A 19,236-nucleotide genomic window follows, 5' to 3' on the forward strand; every position below is an offset into this window, starting at 1 on the left:
AACAACCCGTCTCCCCCCCCCCCCCCCCCCCCCCCCGCTGAGCACTTGCAAACCCGGAGGGAACGACGGCTGTAAGTCACCGTGAAGCCCTTGGAACCCCCATCCACCTATTGTGACGGCGCTTGCAAGTCCGCAGAGAACGACGGTCCAAAGTCCACGTAATCTACAATCTGAAAACATTTTAGCATTTAGAGCCCACAAGAATGAAGCCTACAGTGGGGCAGTCGCCATTTCAGTCATGTGCTGCTAGTTTGCTCCAAAAATACCACAGAGTCAAAATAATTTAGGTCGCGCAAGTATGATGTAACGATAAGTAAATATGCACTTTTCACAAGAACGTATCAGCACTTGCATTCTACACCCGACCCGCCGTGGTTGCTCAGTGGCTATGGTGTTAGGCTGCTGAGCACGAGGTCGCGGGATCGAATCCCGGCCGCGGCGGCCGCATTTCGATGGGGGCGAAATGCGAAAACACCCGTGTACTTAGATTTAGGTGCACGTGAAAGAACCCCAGGTGGCCGAAATTTCCGGAGTCCTCCACTACGGCGTGCCTCATAATCAGAAAGTGGTTTTGGCACGTAAAACCCCATAATTTAATTTTTTTTTTGCATTCTACACCCGTTGATAATGGAACCACATACTTCGTTATTAATTCCTCTCTGTACAGCTAGGTGGCAGAAATAATAATGCCGACGTCATAATATATTAAGCACTACTCTGCTCGATAAAATATCCGAAGAAAACATTTATGAATACTCAATTTATTATTTCGCGCCACCTCACAAATTTTTGGTCTCGAACGGCAAAAGGCTGATGGCCAAATTTTTTACTTTTAGGCACTTTTAAAGTATTTAAAATGTACCTTTAAAGCAGAGTTTACACTATACCGCAAATTCGGGTTTCTATTATTTTTCTTTCTTTATTTTACGCTGCTGTCCACAGCTACTTGTTCCCATTTTGTACTTTCGTTACGAATTTTCCTTTGTGAATTCACAAGTACACCATTAGCTGGGCTTATGCCTACTCATGGGCAATTCGAAAAAATACGCGTATTCGATTACATTGAATAACCAAACACTTGTGCGTGGTTTCAACGATGTTTTTTTTTTCTGGTTTCCATTTCAAAACGAGGACACAAACTAATCACTGCCTCTGTTCGCTGTTACCGCTTAAGACTATTTAGTTCTGTGAGCCAACAGCAGAACAATAGCTTGCTGTGAACATTTTGTGTGGCCACAGCGCCGATGCATTTCGGGAAGCACAGCAGCGTCTATTGAGACAGTAGCTGTTTAGATAATGTAGTAGTGCTTTAATATTGACACGTGTGCTTATCTTTATCGGCCGACCACGTTTCGCCGCTTAACAACTGTAATCGCACAGCGAGGGACGCGCCTGCATGTATCCGACGTTTCTGGAAAGTTATCGATGCTTCTACCCGGCTGTCTGTTGTCGCCGAACCTTGTGTTATCTGATTTCATCGCGTGACTCGAATGTTGTAGAACTTTGTGGAAGGAATGCGGGTCCCAACGATTAGTCTGGAACATTCGACGATTCTGTATAAAAGCCGACGCGCTTGACCCGCTGATCAGATTTTCGACGATCGCCGAGCGTGTTCGCCGCTATCGTTGTGCTATAAGTGTAGCCTGTTTTGTGGGCACAGGTTCGCCCAATAAAAGTTTGTCCCGGTGCCGTCCTAGTCCAGAGGAAAGAAGGACTTGAAAGGGTGATATCGTATGCTAGCCGGTCGCTGTCAAAAGCGGAAAGCAACTATTCTACGACTGAAAAGGAATGCCTCGCCATCATTTGGGCTATAGCTAAATTCCGCCCTTACCTCTATGGCAGGCCATTCAAAGTCGTCAGTGACCATCATGCATTGTGTTGGCTAGCTAACTTAAAGGACCCTTCAGGACGGCTGGCGCGGTGGAGCCTCAGACTACAAGAATATGACGTCACGGTAATATACAAGTCCGGAAGAAAACACTCCGACGCCGACTGCTTATCGCGCGCCCCCATCGATCCCCCGCCGCAAGACGACGAGGACGACGACGCCTTCCTTGGGATAATAAGCGCGGAAGACTTCACTAAACAGCAAAGAGCAGACCCGGAGCTAAAAGGCCTCGTCGAGTATTTGGAAGGGAACACCGACGTTGTCCCTAGGGCATTTAAGCGCGGGTTGTCGTCGTTCACGCTACAAAACAACCTGCTCGTGAAGAAGAACTTCTCACCAGTCCGCGCGAGCTACCTTCTTGTTGTACCGTCAGCGCTGCGTCCAGAAATACTGCACGCCCTACACGACGATCCAACCGCTGGGCACCTCGGATTTTCCCGGACGCTGTCGAGAATACAGGAAAGGTATTACTGGCCGCGTCTGACCGCCGACGTCGCCCGTTACGTCAAGACATGCCGAGACTGTCAACGACGCAAGACACCACCGACAAGGCCAGCAGGATTACTACAGCCGATCGAACCTCCTCGCCGACCATTCCAGCAGATTGGGATGGATTTGTTGGGGCCGTTTCCGATATCAAAATCCGGGAATAAGTGGATCGTCGTGGCGACGGACTATCTCACCCGCTTTGCTGAAACTAAAGCTCTACCAAAAGGCAGCGCAGCCGAAGTGGCGAAATTTTTCGTCGAGAACATGCTGCTGCGACATGGTGCCCCAGAAGTCCTCATCACCGACAGAGGAACGGCTTTTACAGCAGAGCTCACCCAAGCCATTCTGCAGTACAGCCAGACAAGCCACAGGAGGACAACTGCCTACCATCCGCAGACGAATGGTCTCACGGAGCGCCTGAACAAGACCCTCGCCGACATGCTAGCAATGTACGTCGACGTCGAACACAAGACGTGGGACGCGGTCCTGCCGTACGTAACCTTTGCGTACAACACGGCGGTGCAAGAAACAACACAGATCACGCCGTTCAAGCTGGTCTACGGCAGGAACCCGACGACGACGCTTGACGCCATGCTGCCGCACGTAACTGACGAAGAGAATGTTGACGTCGCTAGCTATCTCCAGCGCGCCGAAGAAGCCCGACAGCTCGCCCGCCTGCGAATCAAAAGCCAGCAGAGGACCGACAGCCGACACTACAACCTCCGACGACGCTTCGTCGAGTACCAGCCTGGCGACCGTGTTTGGGTCTGGACCCCGATACGCCGACGAGGACTCAGTGAGAAACTACTCCGACGATATTTCGGGCCCTACAAGGTCATCCGACGTATTGGCGCACTGGACTATGAGGTCGTGCCAGACGGCATTTCGCATTCACAGCGGCGCCGCGCACGATCTGAAGTGGTCCACGTGGTGCGCCTTAAACCCTTTTACGGACGCTGACGAACTTCGTTATTTTTGTTCTTTTCTTTGCTACGAGTGCTTTTGTTTATTAACTTCGTTTGTTTGCAGCATCAGGTCGATGCTTTTTAAGAGGGGGGTATTGACACGTGTGCTTATCTTTATCGGCCGACCACGTTTCGCCGCTTAACAACTGTAATCGCACAGCGAGGGACGCGCCTGCATGTATCCGACGTTTCTGGAAAGTTATCGATGCTTCTACCCGGCTGTCTGTTGTCGCCGAACCTTGTGTTATCCGATTTCATCGCGTGACTCGAATGTTGTAGAACTTTGTGGAAGGAATGCGGGTCCCAACGATTAGTCTGGAACATTCGACGATTCTGTATAAAAGCCGACGCGCTTGACCCGCTGATCAGATTTTCGACGATCGCCGAGCGTGTTCGCCGCTATCGTTGTGCTATAAGTGTAGCCTGTTTTGTGGGCACAGGTTCGCCCAATAAAAGTTTGTTTTGTCGTTCACAGTATTGCTACTGTGTTATTCAACGTCACCACCACGTGACAATATAAGTCTTCAGCAAACGCATCACACACTTCATATTAAAGGTCACGAAACGAAGCCTACCCGTAAGTGAGCAGCTTTACCAGACCCAAATTTGGCACAAAATTTGCTGAGTTGCACGGTCTCGCGCACTCGCGGTAACTTCGTCACAGACGGTAACAGTCACGTGACGCTGACACAAGTTCGTGTCGAATCACTGAGAACAAGTTCTCAGGAGTAAGATGACGCATTTTAATTTATATTTTATATTTTAAATCACATTCGTATTTCTTGTTAGTATTTTAGAAAGTTATATCGTTTATAATTTTAGAAAATAATTATGGGAAAAAAGTTTTGACCACTATTTCCTTCTTTGCTCTTGAAAAACTCTGTAATGTTATTTTTCGTTATTTTCCTCGGCAAGTTTGACATCCAACATTTCTTCAATACAAAGATCACCACCTTAGCAGGCTTTTTCAACACTTTTAATGTAATATTTCATGCAGGTATGCCATATTAGGCAGGCCTATTCCGGTTTTAGACCTTGTTACTAAAAGAAATCCAAGTTTCATGTCATCGCATTGGATTTTGCCTTTAAAAATAACTGCTATATCAAGCCGTTTTGCAAATAAGAGCATTGCAGGCAGTTCAATGAACCAGAGCGAGTGACCTAATCCAATGGTGCCCTCGCAACATGCCATCTTCTGCGTCATTACTGACATATACACATCTTTGAACGCAAAACCAAAACTGATAATGAAAAACGTAATACAGTAAGCTCTTTATGTCGCTTTGAGGCTTGCCAATATTTTCTCGGGGGTTTTCAGGTTAAGGACTTTCATTGAGAGCTCAAGAATAAGAAGTGCAAAATTTCATGTTTGTGCCTCAATAAAAGCGCCAATCTTTCCATTTAGCTGAAGCTAACTGTTACATTTAGGTGGGCTTTCGAAGAGAACTTAACCTTCATCAAATGAACATCAAATGTACGGTCCATTTTTTTCAAGCGCTGAGTTCTACTTATTCCTTACAATTATCCGTGCAGCTAAATGACAAGAACTATAATGCTTAAACATTTGCGTGCGTACACTCAAACGCGATTTTCCATGGTACTTTGTTGGTTGCTTACAAACTGGGAAACCTAATATATTTTCGTCTCTTAAGTACTAATAAAGTCGCATCTACTGCATCGCGTAGTGTGAAAACGAAATTACACTATGCACTTGTTGATTTCGGAGGAGCGTCGATCACTTTTGACAGTGCGAGCCCATTTATGATGCCGGAATTTTAATCGCTGGTGTTTCATGCTGTATAATAATTGATAATTCGCGTGCATTACCAGGTCCATCTGAGTGCCCTGAAGCGCTCAAGCAGCGCTGTCGAAGGACAAACCAGGCCTGCGTCATGAAGAACAAAATGGCGGTTTGTGTAGGTAAGCACTAATTATTCCTCCCAAGATTTTTTGCGGTACCATCGTAAGAAATGGGCGAACATAAAAGGCGCTACTATTAATATTAGTTATGCAATTTGCTATAGATTCATAAATTTGTTTTACCTATTTCATCCAAGAAGCACAACTTGGTAATTTTACCGAGTAGAAAAAAGGAATGGTACAAAACCTAGAACTCTGCTTGAACAGCGCGAATGAAACAAGGAGACAAAGAAGCAAATGCACAGACAAGCGCTGTAAGTTTCTAAAAACGAACCAACTAGCCCTCATCAAGATCTTACTAATGGTGTAAGATCTGTATGCACGGCGAGAAAGTGAACAGCCGAAATTACTTCAATTAGCATTATCAGATTGCAACATGAGTTTGTCGCTTCTTGGATTCACAAGCAAACTTTATAATATGCACTACAGGTAAATAAATATAGGAGGGGAATTTCTTGCTTTTTCAAAACAATATGTCGCGAGACCTATTGCCTTCAGCTCTGTTTTTTCTCTAAATACTCTGCGTCATCTGTCGAGAAGCTGAACTGTGAGCTACTTTGAGGACCCTCATTTAGTGTCCATATTGTTTTAGTGACATTTAGTCAACATAGTGTTTACTGTCTTCCTGTTCCATTCCTTCTATTACCCCTTTCCCTTATCTTCACTGTAGGGTAGCAAAACGGGCGCTCGTCTACTTGACCTCCTTGCTTTTCCTCTCATTGCGTTGTTTGTTTCTCTCTCCCTTGAACCGTCTCGTGTCAAACTGGTTAACCTTCATTATTTTTTACGGAAAGCTCTAAGACTATCTGTTAAGGTTCGGTTTGAGTTCCAACAACAATTTCGGTTCGGGTATGGTTTTCGGTTTGCATTCTGCTTTAGTTGGACACCCTTATTAAGGGACCCGACATACAGAAGTGGGACCACAGCACAGTTTTAGTGCACAGCATTTATTAAAAAAGAAGATTTATCACAGACGATATTTAGTTGACGTAAGGGAAAGAATGAATTGCGGTACAGTTCTTAAGCGATGTTGCACGTGTGGTTCTACAGTGTGATTGAGATAAGTCTTTTTTATACATCTCTGGCCCTATTGCTCGTAATATCGAAGATCCTAATAAAATATTACTAGGCGTCCTGTGTTTACTTCCAGCTGTAGAAGAAAAGAAAGAAACTACAAGCGCCAGTGGTGAGTATAAGCTAGAAATCGCGCAACCTTTGACACAGTTCTCTCAACAGTTGTGCTCTGTGCCAATGACTAAACTCAGACATGACAAAATAAATTACGCAAGCTATTGTGCTAATCTTGAGATATGCAACTGTTCACAACACAATATTTAGGGGTAGCACGTCTAAACAGGAATGATAGAATGATTGGGGACTGTAGAAGAAGCGTGTCGCGAAATGAGTCTGAAGTGCTTTGCTAATCGAAGTGCATCTCTTGCGTGCAATCATACTCAAATGACAAGTAAATGGCAGTGGAAAATGCCGAATACTACTCACGCGAGTGAAACCAAAAGTGCTGTGCGTTATTTTGACATGAATTGGCGCTACCCACGCTCTCTAGCCTCAAATTACATACTATGGATACTCGTTTCGAAACCGTCACAGTTGGTTATTAGAGATGCAGCCATGGAAAAGTCCGGGTGAATTCTGACCAACCGGGGTGTTCGAAAGTGCATCGAAGCCCACGTGCACAAGAACTGTCGCGTTCTACCCTCAGCAAAAGGCGGCTGGCGTGGTGCGGAATCTAACGAGTGACCACCTGCTACGTAGGAGTTGGCCTTGGCCACTGAGAAATGGCTGCGGATAGCCGTAAAACTATACTTTTTTCATCATGTCTCTGGCCCGATCCTATTTGATTAAATTGAGTGTTTGTTTTAGGCCGCCTTCCGTTTCATGCGCCTGGTTCATTGTCGATCAGGCGGGGACCTTATCGCCGGTCAGCAGTCGAACCATGCGTAAATGCACGCGGGGTGGGTTTGTTGTCGCCCCATCCCCTCCGATTCGGAGAGCGCGAGTACATCGCCAGCAATCTTGGACACCTAGCGACAGATGTAGTGCTCCTATGCGCATATTATGCAACTAATGTCAATTTCGATAAAACCTTTGTCGGAACCACTGCCATCGTATATTTAAAAAAGCTGCGCCACGTTTTAGGATAGACACTGCTACGCATACTTTAGGCATATCCAAACCATTTAAGTTGCGACAGCACTTATCACTGTCAAATATATATATATATATATATATATATATATATGCGTACAACACTGACTCTTACGCAGCACACAAGAATCTGGAGATGCGTGACCCGAATTGGTACTCCAGCCGAGAGCGTAGAGTGTAGCTAACGGTTGATGCGCTCGCTTTATCGCGTATCCTGCGGGAAAGGCTGTGGGTCTGTGAACTGTGCATTGAAATACCGATTCTACAAGCGCTGTGGCTGGAGCTGGCAATTCAAATTGCCCCAGAATTATAGAAACTTGCATTTATGACCAAGTGATTGCCAGAATTTTAGTTTTCGGCCGAACGGGAAGTCTCAGAAGTAGCAGGCGTGATGCAGATAACGTTCGATATCTGCAAGCCCCACTTTCAGCTGACAGCAGCACAATATTTAATCATAAGGCTAGACTTCTCGAAACAGGACTTTCTTTTTTGTAAACTCGCTCTGCTTGAGCGATTACATCGGACAAATTATCTGGTTTATCACTGGCACTTTTCCAAAGCACATTGCCTGTTTCAGACACATTGAATCACTTTATCGAGAAGTGGTCGAAAGTTTTCACATCTGTAATACAAAAATGTGCAATTGGAGTGATGACAGTTGTACTTTTTTCATGCACTCAGTGTACTACTTATTCCTTAGAATCATCTGTGTAGCTAAAAGTAAAAAAAATCTAACGCGCAAGTGTCCGCACTCAGGGAATTTTCCATTGTACTCTGGCGCTTGGTTACAAACTAGGAAATTTGGCATATTTTGGTCTCTTATGTTTTAATAATGTCGCATCTTCCTCATCGCCTAGTGCGATTACGCAATTGCACCATGTACTTGTTCGTTTCGGATGACTACCGGCCATTTTTGACAGATCCAGCCAATTTAGGCTGCCTGAATGTTATTTGCTATCTGCTCCTGTTGGATAATCATTGATAATTCGCGTGCGTTACCAGGTGCGCCCGAGTGCCCTGAAGCGATCAAGCAGCGTTGTCGAAGGACAAACAAGACCTGCGTCATGAAGGGGAAAATGCCGATTTGTACAAGTAAGCAACAATTATCCCTCTAAAGCATTGTCTGTGGTACCATCGTAAGAAATGTTCGAAGATAAATGGAGCTACTATTGCCATTTAGAGTTATGCAAGTGATCACAAGAAAAGATTTAGGGGTGTGCGCCCAAACAGGAGTGATTGAAGTTTAGGGTAGAATAAAAAAAAAAAGCTGTTCGCGAAATGAGCCTGAAGCGGTTTGCTAATCAAAACTCATTTCTTGCGTACAATCATGCTCAAATGACACGTACATGGCGCGGAGAAGGTCAAATACTAGAGACGGGAGACATGACATGACAAGAACTTTATTTGAGTCCTGAGGGACTGAGATCTTGGGGAGCCAAAACCGAAGGCTCTCGAAGATCAAGTCGATGGCTCCGTCCACGATGGGACCGGGAGATGAAATCTCGGGAGAGACGGGAGAGACGCCAATATTACTATCTGCTAGTTTGACATAACTGGGCGTTACGCGAGCTCTCTAGCCTCAAATTAAAAACTAGGGATACACGTCCCGAAACCGTCATAGTTCGTTATTAGAGATGCCGCCGTGGAAAAGTCCTCGTAAATTCTGACCATCAGATGTTCTCTAAAGTGCACCGAAGTCCAATTATAATATAACTGCGTGTGGCCTTCCACCCTCACTAAATGTCGGCGGGCGCGGTGCGGAATCCAATCAGTGACCTCCTGCTACGTAGGAGTACGTGGTGGCCACTGAGAAACGGCAGCGGATAGCCGTAAAAGCAAGCGTCTCTAAGTTAACTGCACCTGTGTCGTGCTGTGTCATTCGCGGTTCCTTTCGATGAATGCATTCGATGCGGTTTGACCCTGCGCCAGCTCGTCCATATTAAAGTGCGCAGTGACTGATCACTAAAAATAACCGCAAATGTTTTCACATTTAAGGGTATACTGCGAACTAGGTGCAATTTGGTCAACTCCCTGTTCTCCGTACCCTGTATATACAAAATCAACAAAGGGGCTGACAGATGGAATAGCACACAGTGGTATAAAGGTTATAAACAGGGATAAGGTGCCTCAGAAAGGTTGGCCAACGTTTTGATAGGAGGACCTATCATCGTGAAAGGCGGCCTCGTGATCCTCGGAATGTTAGTTTTAAAGGGTTAGTAAAACTTGATCGAGCCGAGGTCCTCAAGCCCTGCCCGAGGATCACTAGAACAACAACGCCTTTTCTTTCTATTAAATTATAAAACGCACTTCCAAACGTGAACAACATCCTCATTAAATACTACCCAAGTCTCACAAGCAACCATAAACTTGATAAGATTTTTCCCGACCCTCCCAGAGTAGCCTACAGGCTCAACACTAATTTTAAAGGTACTCTTCATCCTTCAGAAAAGAAGTCAAGGCACGGTCCGTCATCCAGTGGAACGCCAGAGGGCTAAAATCAGGAATTTCAGATTTTCGTCAGTTTGTGTACACCAATGTGTTTCCACTCATCATCATTCGTGAGCCCAATTTGTCGAAACCAATCAGACTGTCATGGTACGAATTTATCATGTCATCAACAAATGATGCATGCAGCAAAATCATCGTTTTTGTTCGTCGTGAACTGACCTATGTTTTGCAAACAATTGCACCCCACGACGACAATCAATATATATGCATCACAATTAAAAAGAACAAACTCTTGTTTACTTTCATAGGCGTGTATATATCGCCTTCCAACAATTTCAGTGCTAGAAGATTAGCGGATATCTTGAATGCTTGTCCCGCCTCATGGGTTATCATAGGAGATTTCAATGTACACCATCCAGCATGGGGAAGTACAAGGACAAATGCAAGAGGACGAAGATTAGCAAGTATCGCCTACAACTATGGCCTTACTCTCCTGAACGATGGTAGCCCCAGCTTTCTTCGAGGCGTGACATACGGCAGCTGCCTCGACCTTGCTTTCGTCTCCAACTTTCTCGCCAGATGTGTGAAGAGGTTTCCAGATATTGAGGCACATGGGAGTGATCACATTCCCACCTATCTGAACATCAAAAGCTTGTCGCCTAGATCTGGCGCTCAGAATACCATTGAGACGATTCAATTGGCCACCTTAAAATCTGATATGGAAGATGCCTGCCACGAGAGCCTACCCTCTGGGGTAGAGCAAACAGTTAATGATACCATACAAAACGCCACTCGCATGATGACGATCTCTTCTACGCGAAACGACTTCGACATAGAATTAGAGCAACTTCGAGCACTTCGTCGCCGGGCGCGAACGTCGATATCGGCGTACAAAATCAATCCATGACCTCAGGGCAGCCAGGAGGATGCAAAAGAAGATTCAGCGTCGTATGGATAGATTAGCGTCGGAACATTGGGCAACGTTTTGCCAGACACTCGACCACCGCAAGCCACTGTTTCACATTTGGAAAACGGTGCAAGGTCTGCGTTGCCTTCCTGAACAGCGTTTTCCATTCAAAGCGCTCGCGCTTTTCCAAGGGCGGCAAGACATCGATGTCGCAGAAGACTTTTGTGCGCGGATCGCAGACCAAACGACTCGCCCTGATCATCCAGCCCGAGGTGACGTCCCCCATTCCCGTGATTGCCGCATGGACCTTCCTCTTACAATGGAGGAGCTCGAGGTGGCACTAGCTCTCTGCAGGCGCTCATCACCTCCAGGTCCAGATGTTATACCATACCGAGCCTTGTGCTACGTCGGAGAATCCTCACGGATAGAATTGTTGAGTCTTTACAACTCCTCATGGCAGGGGGGAAATGTTCCTGACGAATGGAAAGTAAGCCACCGGTTGCCACGCTTGAAGCAGGGCGAATCCTCACTAGAACTCACCTCTTACCGCCCAATAGCGCTGGTCAGCTGTGTAGAAAAGATAATGGAACGGATGATCCTTGGCCGCCTGAAATGGTACCTTGAACACTGTAAGATTTATCCAAATCCCATGGCTGTTTTCCGACATGACCGCTCTTCCATCGACAATGTAGTTGATCTACAAAATTGGTGGAAGAAAAGTAGGGAAACGACAAAAAACGGAGGCATTTAAAGTCAAAGTTCGCAATAGGGGTCAGAGAATTTGGTTATGGGAGTTCATAGTGGTTTTTTTTGTTTCTTGACATAGGTAGGACATTCGGCAGCAAATAGAAAGAGTTTGGTGGCGCAACCCGCCGCCCCATTCCAAAGGGGACGGTCATAACATCCATCCATCCATCCATGGTGGCGCCCATGAAAAAAAGGTCTATATTCACTCAATTTCAATGCATATATTGGAAAAGCCGCCGTGGGTTGTGGGACGGATTTTAGCTGACACTCCCAAGCCTCTGTTGGGGTTGGCAACTTCCGCAGTGGCTGCGTCTAGGAAGCGGACCGGCCTCCAAAGCGATGCTGATGGAAACGATACTAGTGACTACTCGCTCAGCAGTAATCACTTCTCCGATGACAACTTTCAGCTTGTGAGGAGCCGTAAGACGAAATCCAGAAACACCAGGGCCTAACTGTCTTCTCAAAAGTCGACTGTAGGACGAACTCGAAATACCGGAGTCGGTAAGATTTTATTTGTGCCAGCACTCACTACGGACAACCTGAGGCGACTCAACAGAAAGCCTTTCACGGTGTTCCTTGAAGCGGTGACGCCAAATCATGTCACCGATGTCTGAGTGAACGCACTACAACGGAACTTGCCTATTGGCGTTGTACACGAGACTGCGCTGAACACATTGAGCAAACTTAAGGAACTTGGCGGCATGAAGGTCCGCATGTATACCCTTTCAGACAGTGTGCCTCCACTACTGTTTTTCTACGACGTGGATGCCTACATATCAAGCGCTTTCTTACCGATTCTAGTGAGGTCAGCTGCTGATGGCGTCACCATAACTCCTGTGTCTCGCTTTGGCACATCCCTCTGTGTGAAGGTAATTTTGAAGGGCGAATCTGTTGCCTCATACTTCAAGCTGGGTCACTTTAGACACGTCATACGACCATTTATCCCAAAGCCACTCCAATGCTGCAGTCGTTGAGGCAAGAACACGTAAACGCCGTGTGTGAGTACAGGATAACTTGCTAGCGCTGCGGAGAGAGCCACTCGGCCGGCTTCGTGCGGCCACGGTTCTCAAATAATCTCGTTGTCTTGGGTCCCATGATGCCACCTGAAAGGACTGCCCTAAAATGAAGAAGGAAAGGGAAGCCATGTAGCAGGTTGCCAAGCACCATTCGACTCGTCAGGAAGCTGTTTCGACTTTTATAAAGACATGTTCCCGACACCGCCGCATTTAAATGAGCGCCGATGGCCCTGTGAAGAGGGCGGCACATCCAACACCTCCTCCTCTTCTCTACAGGCCTGGTAAAGTCGGATCTATGACAACATGGTCGTGCCGGAGAAGGTCGGTATTGAAGCTTGGGTCACGCTAATAGAGCTACAGCAGCCGATGCCACAGCTAGAAGCCACAGGAAATATCACAGGCGATTCTACCGCTAATTCTAGAGCTGCAGCCACAGTTGGATCAAAGGATACAGCGCAAAGCGGTAGAGTCTACAGCGCCTAATCCCGCCAAATTGCCGCAAGAAGACCTGCAAGTGATTGTGATGCTTCGGTTCCTCGTGGGTACCCTTCGCATACTATGGGTGCCCTTCGTATACTATTAAGCAAGCTCAAAACTATGTTAGCGCGAAGTGCTGTACAAGTGCTGGATGCTCTTAATGCAGTGCTTGCAACTCACGAGCAAGCCCTGTGGCTCACCCGCTGCCTCCTATTCGCACAACTACGGCCATTTCGGATGTCTCCAAACGCCTGTCGTCAGCTGTGGAAATTTGGTGTCACGATGCTTGGCTGTACACATAGTCTTTACTGTCTTCCTGTTCCATTCCTTCTATTACCCCTTTCCTTTATCTCCACTGTAGGGTAGCAAAACGGGCGCTTGTCTACTTGACCTCCCTGCTTTTCCTCTCATTGCGTTGTCTATTTCTCTCTCCCTTGAACCGTCTCGTGCCAAACTGGTTAACCTTCATTATTTTTTTCGGTAGAGGTTCGGTTCGCTTTCGGCAAAGCTCTAAGGCTATCTGTGAAGGTTTGGTTTGAGTTCAAACAACAATTTCGGTTCGGGTATGGTTTTCGGTTTGCATTCTGCTTTAGTTGGACACCCTTATTAAGGGACCCGACATACAGAAGTGCGACCACAGCACAGTTTTAGTGCACAGCATTTATTAAAAAAAAAGGATTTATCACAGAGGATGTTTAGTTGACGTAAGGGAAAGAATGAATTGCGGTACAGTTCTTAAGCGATGTAGCACGTGTGGTTTTACAGTGTGATTGAGCTAAGTCTTTTTTATACATTTCTGACCCTATTGCTCGTAATATCGAAGATCCTAATAAAATATTACTCGGCGTCCTGTGTTTACTTCCAGCTGTAGAAGAAAAGAAAGAAACTACAAGCGGCAGTGGTGAGTATAAGCTAGAAATCGCGCAACGTTTGACACAGTTCTCTCAACAGTTGTGCTCTGTGCCAATGACTAAACTCAGACATAACAAAATAAATTACACAAGCTATTGTGTTAATCTTGAGATATGCAACTGTTCACAACACAATATTTAGGGGTAGCGCGTCGAAATAAGAATGATAGAATGATTGGGGACTGTAGAAGAAGCGTGTCGGGAAATGAGGCTGAAGTGCTTTACTAATCGAAGTGCATCTCTTGCGTGCAATCATACTCAAATGACAAGTAAATGGCAGTGGAAAATGCACTAGTCACGCGAGTGAACCCAAAAGTGCTATGCATTATGTTGACATGAATTGGCACTACCCACGCTCTCTAGCCTCAAATTACATACTATGGATACTCGTTTCGAAACCGTCACAGTTGGTTATTAGAGATGCAGCCATGGAAAAGTCCGGGTGAATTCTGACCAACCGGGGTGTTCGAAAGTGCATCGAAGCCCACGTGCACAAGAACTGTCGCGTTCTACCCTCAGCAAAAGGCGGCTGGCGTGGTGCGGAATCTAACGAGTGACCACCTGCTACGTAGGAGTTTGCCTTGGCCACTGAGAAATGGCTGCGGATAGCCGTAAAACTATACTTTTTTCATCATGTCTCTGGCCCGATCCTATTTGATTAAATTGAGTGTTTGTTTTAGGCCGCCTTCCGTTTCATGCGCCTGGTTCATTGTCGATCAGGCGGGGACCTTATCGCCGGTCAGCAGTCGAACCATGCGTAAATGCACGCAGGGTGGGTTTGTTGTCGCCCCATCCCCTCCGATACGGAGAGTGCGAATACATTACCACCAATCTTTGACACCTAGCGAAAGATGCAGTGTTCCAAAACGCATATTATGCAACTAATATCGATTTCGATAAAACCTTTGTCGGAAACGCTGCCATCGTATATTTAAAAAAGCTGCGCCACGTTTTAGGATAGACACCGCTACGCATATTTTAGCCATATCCAAACCATTTAAGTTGCCATAGCACTATGGCAACTACACACACACACACACACACACACACACACACACACACACACACACACACACGCACACACACACACACACACACACACACACACACACACACACACACACACACACACACACACATATATATATATATATATATATATATATATATATATATATATATATATATATATATATATATATATGTATATATATGCGTACACCAGTGGCTCTTACGCATCACGCCAGAATCTGGAGATGCGTGACACGAATTGGTACACCAGCCGAGTGCGTAGAGCGTAGCTAACGGTAGATGGGATCGTTTTATCTCGTATCCTTCAGGAAAGACTGCGGGTCTGTGAACTGTGCATTGAAATACGGATTCTACAAGCGCTGAGGCTGGAGCTGGCAATTCAAAGAGCCCCAGAATTATGGAAACTTGCATTTATGACCAAGTGACTGCCAGAATTTTAGAGTTTTCGGCCGAACGGGAAGTCTCAGAAGTAGCAGGCGTGATGCAGGTAACGTTCGATATCTGCAAGCCGCACTTTCATCTGACAGCAGCACAATATTTAATCATAAGGCTAGACTTCTTGAAACCGGACTTTCTTTTTTGTGAACTCTATCTGCTTAAGCGATTACATCGGACAAATTATCTGGTTTATCACTGGCACCTTTCCATAGCACATTGCCTGTTTCAGACACATTGCATAACTTTCTCGAGATGTGGTCTAAAGTTTTCACATCTGTAGTACAAAAATGTGCAATTGGAGTGATGACAGTTACACTTTTTTCCTGCACTCAGTGTACTACTTATTCCTTAGAATCATCCGTGTAGCTAAAAGTAAAAAAATCTAACGCGCGAGTGTCTGCACTCTGGGAATTTTCCATTGTACTCTGTCGCTTTGTTACAAACTAGGAAATTTGGCATATTTTGGCCTCCTAAGTATTAATAAAGTCGTGCCTTCCTCATCGCCTAGTGCGATTACGCAATTACACCATGTACTTGTTCGTTTTGGATGACTGCCGGCCATTTTTGACAGTTCCAGCCAATTTAGGCTGCCTGAATGTTATTTGCTATCTGCTCCTGTTGAATATTCATTGATAATTCGTGTGCGTTACCAGGTCCACCCGAGTGCCCTGAAGCGATCAAGCAGCGTTGTCGAAGGACAAACAAGACCTGCGTCATGAAGGGGAAAATGCCGGTTTGTTCAAGTAAGCAACAATTATCCCTCCAAAGCAGTGTCTGTGGTACCATCGTAAGAAATTTTCGAAGATAAAAGGAGCTACTATTGCCATTTAGAGTTATGCAAGTGATCACAAGAAAAGATTTAAGGGTGTGCGCCTAAACAGGAGTAATTGAAATTTAGGGTAGAATAAAAAAACCGTTTCGCGAAATGAGCCTGAAGCGGTTTGCTAATCAAAACTCATTTCTTGCGTACAATCATGCTCAAATGACACGTACATGGTGCGGACAAGGTCGAATACTAGAGACGGGACACATGACATGAGAAGAGCTTATTTGAGTCCTGAGGGACTGAGATCTTGGGGAGCCAAAACCGAAGGCTCTCGAAGATCAAGTCGATGGCTCCGTCCACGATGGGACCGGGAGATGAAGTCTCGGGAGAGACAGGAGAGACGCCAATATTACTATCTGTTAGTTTGACATAACTGGGCGTTACGCGAGCTCTCTAGCCTCAAATTAAAAACTAGGGATACACGTCCTGAAACCGTCATAGTTCGTTATTAGAGATGCCGCCGTGGAAAAGTCCTTGTTCTCTAAAGTGCACCAAAGTCCAATTATAATATAACTGTGTGTGGCCTTCCACTTCTCACCAAAAGTCGGCGGACGCGGTGCGGAATCCAATCAGTGACCTCCTGCTACGTAAGAGTACGTTGTGACCACTGAGAAACGGCTGCGGATAGCCGTAAGAGCAAGTGTCTCTAAGTTAACTGCACCTGTGCCGAGCTGTGTCATTCGCGGTTCCTTCCGATGAATCCATTCGATGCGGTTCGACACTGCGCCAGCTGGTCCATATTAAAGTGCGCAGTAACTGATCCCTAAAAATAACCTCAAATTGTTTTTACATTTAAGGGTATACTGCGAACTAGGTGCAATTTGGTCAACTCCCTGTTCTCCGTACCCTGTATATACAAAATCAAGAAAGGGGCTGACAGATGGAACAGCACACTGTGGTATAAAGGTTATAAACAGGAATAAGGTGCCTCAGAAAGGCTGGCCAACTTTTTGATAGGAGGACCTAACATCGTGAAAGGCGGCCTCGTCATCCTCGGCATGTAAGTTTTAAAGGGTCAGTAAAAGTTGGTCGAGCTGAGGCCCTCAAGCTCAGCCCGAGGATCAGAAGAACAACAACGCCTTTTCTTTCTACTAAATTATAAAACGCACTCCCAAACGTGAACAACATCCTGATTAAATACTACCCAAGTTTCACCAGCAACCCTAAACTTGATAAGATTTCTCCCGACCCTCCCAGAGTAGCCTACAGAATCAACACTAATTTTAAAGGTATTCTTCATCCTTCCGAAATGAAGTCAAGGCACGGTCCGTCATCCAGTGGAACGCCAGAGGGCTAAAATCAGGAATTTCAGATTTTCGTCAGTTTGTGTACACCAATGTGTTTCCACTCATCATCATTCGTGAGCCCAATTTGTCGAAACCAATCAGACTGTCATGGTACGAATTTATCATGTCATCAACAAATGATGCATGCAGCAAAATCATCGTTTTTGTTCGTCGTGAACTGACCTATGTTTTGCAAACAATTGCGCCCCACGACGACAATCAATATATATGCATCACAGTTAAAAAGAACAAACTCTTGTTTACTTTCATAGGCGCGTATATATCGCCTTCCAACAATTTCAGTACTAAAATATTAGCGTATATCTTGAGTGTTCGTCCCGCCTCATGGGTTATCATAGGAGATTTCAATGCACACCATCCAGCCTGGGGAGGTACAAGGACAAATGCAAGAGGACGAAGATTAGCAAGTATCGCCTACAACTATGGCCTTACTCTCCTGAACGATGGTAGCCCCAGCTTTCTTCGAGGCGTGACATGCGGCAGCTGCCTCGACCTTGCTTTCGTCTCCAACTTTCTCGCCAGATGTGTGAAGAGGTTTCCAGATATTGAGGCACATGGGAGTGATCACATTCCCACCTATCTGAACATCAAAAGCTAGTCGCCTAGATCTGGCGCTCAGAATACCATTGAGATGATTCAATGGGCCACCTTCAAATCTGGTAGGGAAGATGCCTGCCGGGAGAGCCTACCCTCTGGGGTAGAGCAAACTATTAAAGATACGATGCAAAACGCCACTCGCATGATGACGATCTCTTCTACGCGAAACGACTTCGACATAGAATTAGAGCAACTTCGAGCACTTCGTCGCCGGGCGCGAACGTCGATATCGGCGTACAAAATCAATCCATGACCTCAGGGCAGCCAGAATGATGCAAAAGAAGATTGAGCGCCGTGTGGATAGATTAGTGTCGGAACATTGGGCAACGTTTTGCCAGACACTCGACCCCCGCAAGCCACTGTCTCACATTTGGAAAACGGTGCAAGGTCTGCGTTGCCTTCCGGAACAGCGTTTTCCATTCAAAGCGCTCGCGCTTTTTCATGGGCGGCAAGACATCGATGTCGCGGAAGACTTTTGTGCGCGGATCGCAGACCAAACGACTCGCCCAGACATTCCAGCCCGAGATGACATCCCCCATTCCCGTGATTGCCGCATGATCCTTCCTTTTACAATGGAGGAGCTCGAGGCGGCACTAGCTCTCTGCAGGCGCTCATCACCTCCGAGTCCAGATGGTATGTCATACCGAGCCTTGTGCTATCTCGGAGAATCCGCACGGATAGAATTGTTGAGTCTTTACAACTCCTTATGGCAAGAGGGAAATGTTCCTGACGAATGGAAAGTAGGCCGCCTGGTGCCACGCTTGAAGCAGGGCAAATCCCCACTAGAACTCTGCTCTTACCGCCCAATAGCGCTGGTCAGCTGTGTAGGAAAGATAATGGAACGAATGATTTTCGGCCGGCTGGAATGGTACCTTGAACACTGCAAGATTTATCCGAATTCCATGGCTGTTTTCCGACGTGATCGCTCTTCCATCGACAATGTAGTTTATCTCGTTTCATATGTACAGCATGAAAGGTTCCGTAAGCGTTTATCTGCAGCTTTATTCTTAGATGTGAAATGGGCATACGATAACGTATTACATGAGGCCGTCCTCGACGCTCTTGCGGTGGTTGGCCTAGGTGGTCGAGTCATCTTGTGGAT

General features: G+C 46.0%; 1 protein-coding gene across 1 annotated transcript in view; it reads left to right on the forward strand.

The window, feature by feature from the left end:
• Positions 1 to 19,236, forward strand: part of LOC129384193 (uncharacterized) — a 126,821-nt gene that overhangs the window by 55,390 nt on the left and 52,195 nt on the right. Inside the window, exons 10-14 of the mRNA XM_055069411.2 lie at positions 5,173 to 5,262; positions 6,413 to 6,448; positions 8,431 to 8,520; positions 13,889 to 13,924; positions 16,058 to 16,147. Of these exons, the coding sequence (XP_054925386.2) occupies positions 5,173 to 5,262; positions 6,413 to 6,448; positions 8,431 to 8,520; positions 13,889 to 13,924; positions 16,058 to 16,147 (342 nt within the window). The remainder of the gene's footprint in view (positions 1 to 5,172; positions 5,263 to 6,412; positions 6,449 to 8,430; positions 8,521 to 13,888; positions 13,925 to 16,057; positions 16,148 to 19,236) is intronic.

This window comes from Dermacentor andersoni, chromosome 8 (genome assembly GCF_023375885.2).
Source record: "Dermacentor andersoni chromosome 8, qqDerAnde1_hic_scaffold, whole genome shotgun sequence".
Classification (NCBI taxonomy): Eukaryota; Metazoa; Arthropoda; class Arachnida; order Ixodida; family Ixodidae; genus Dermacentor; species Dermacentor andersoni.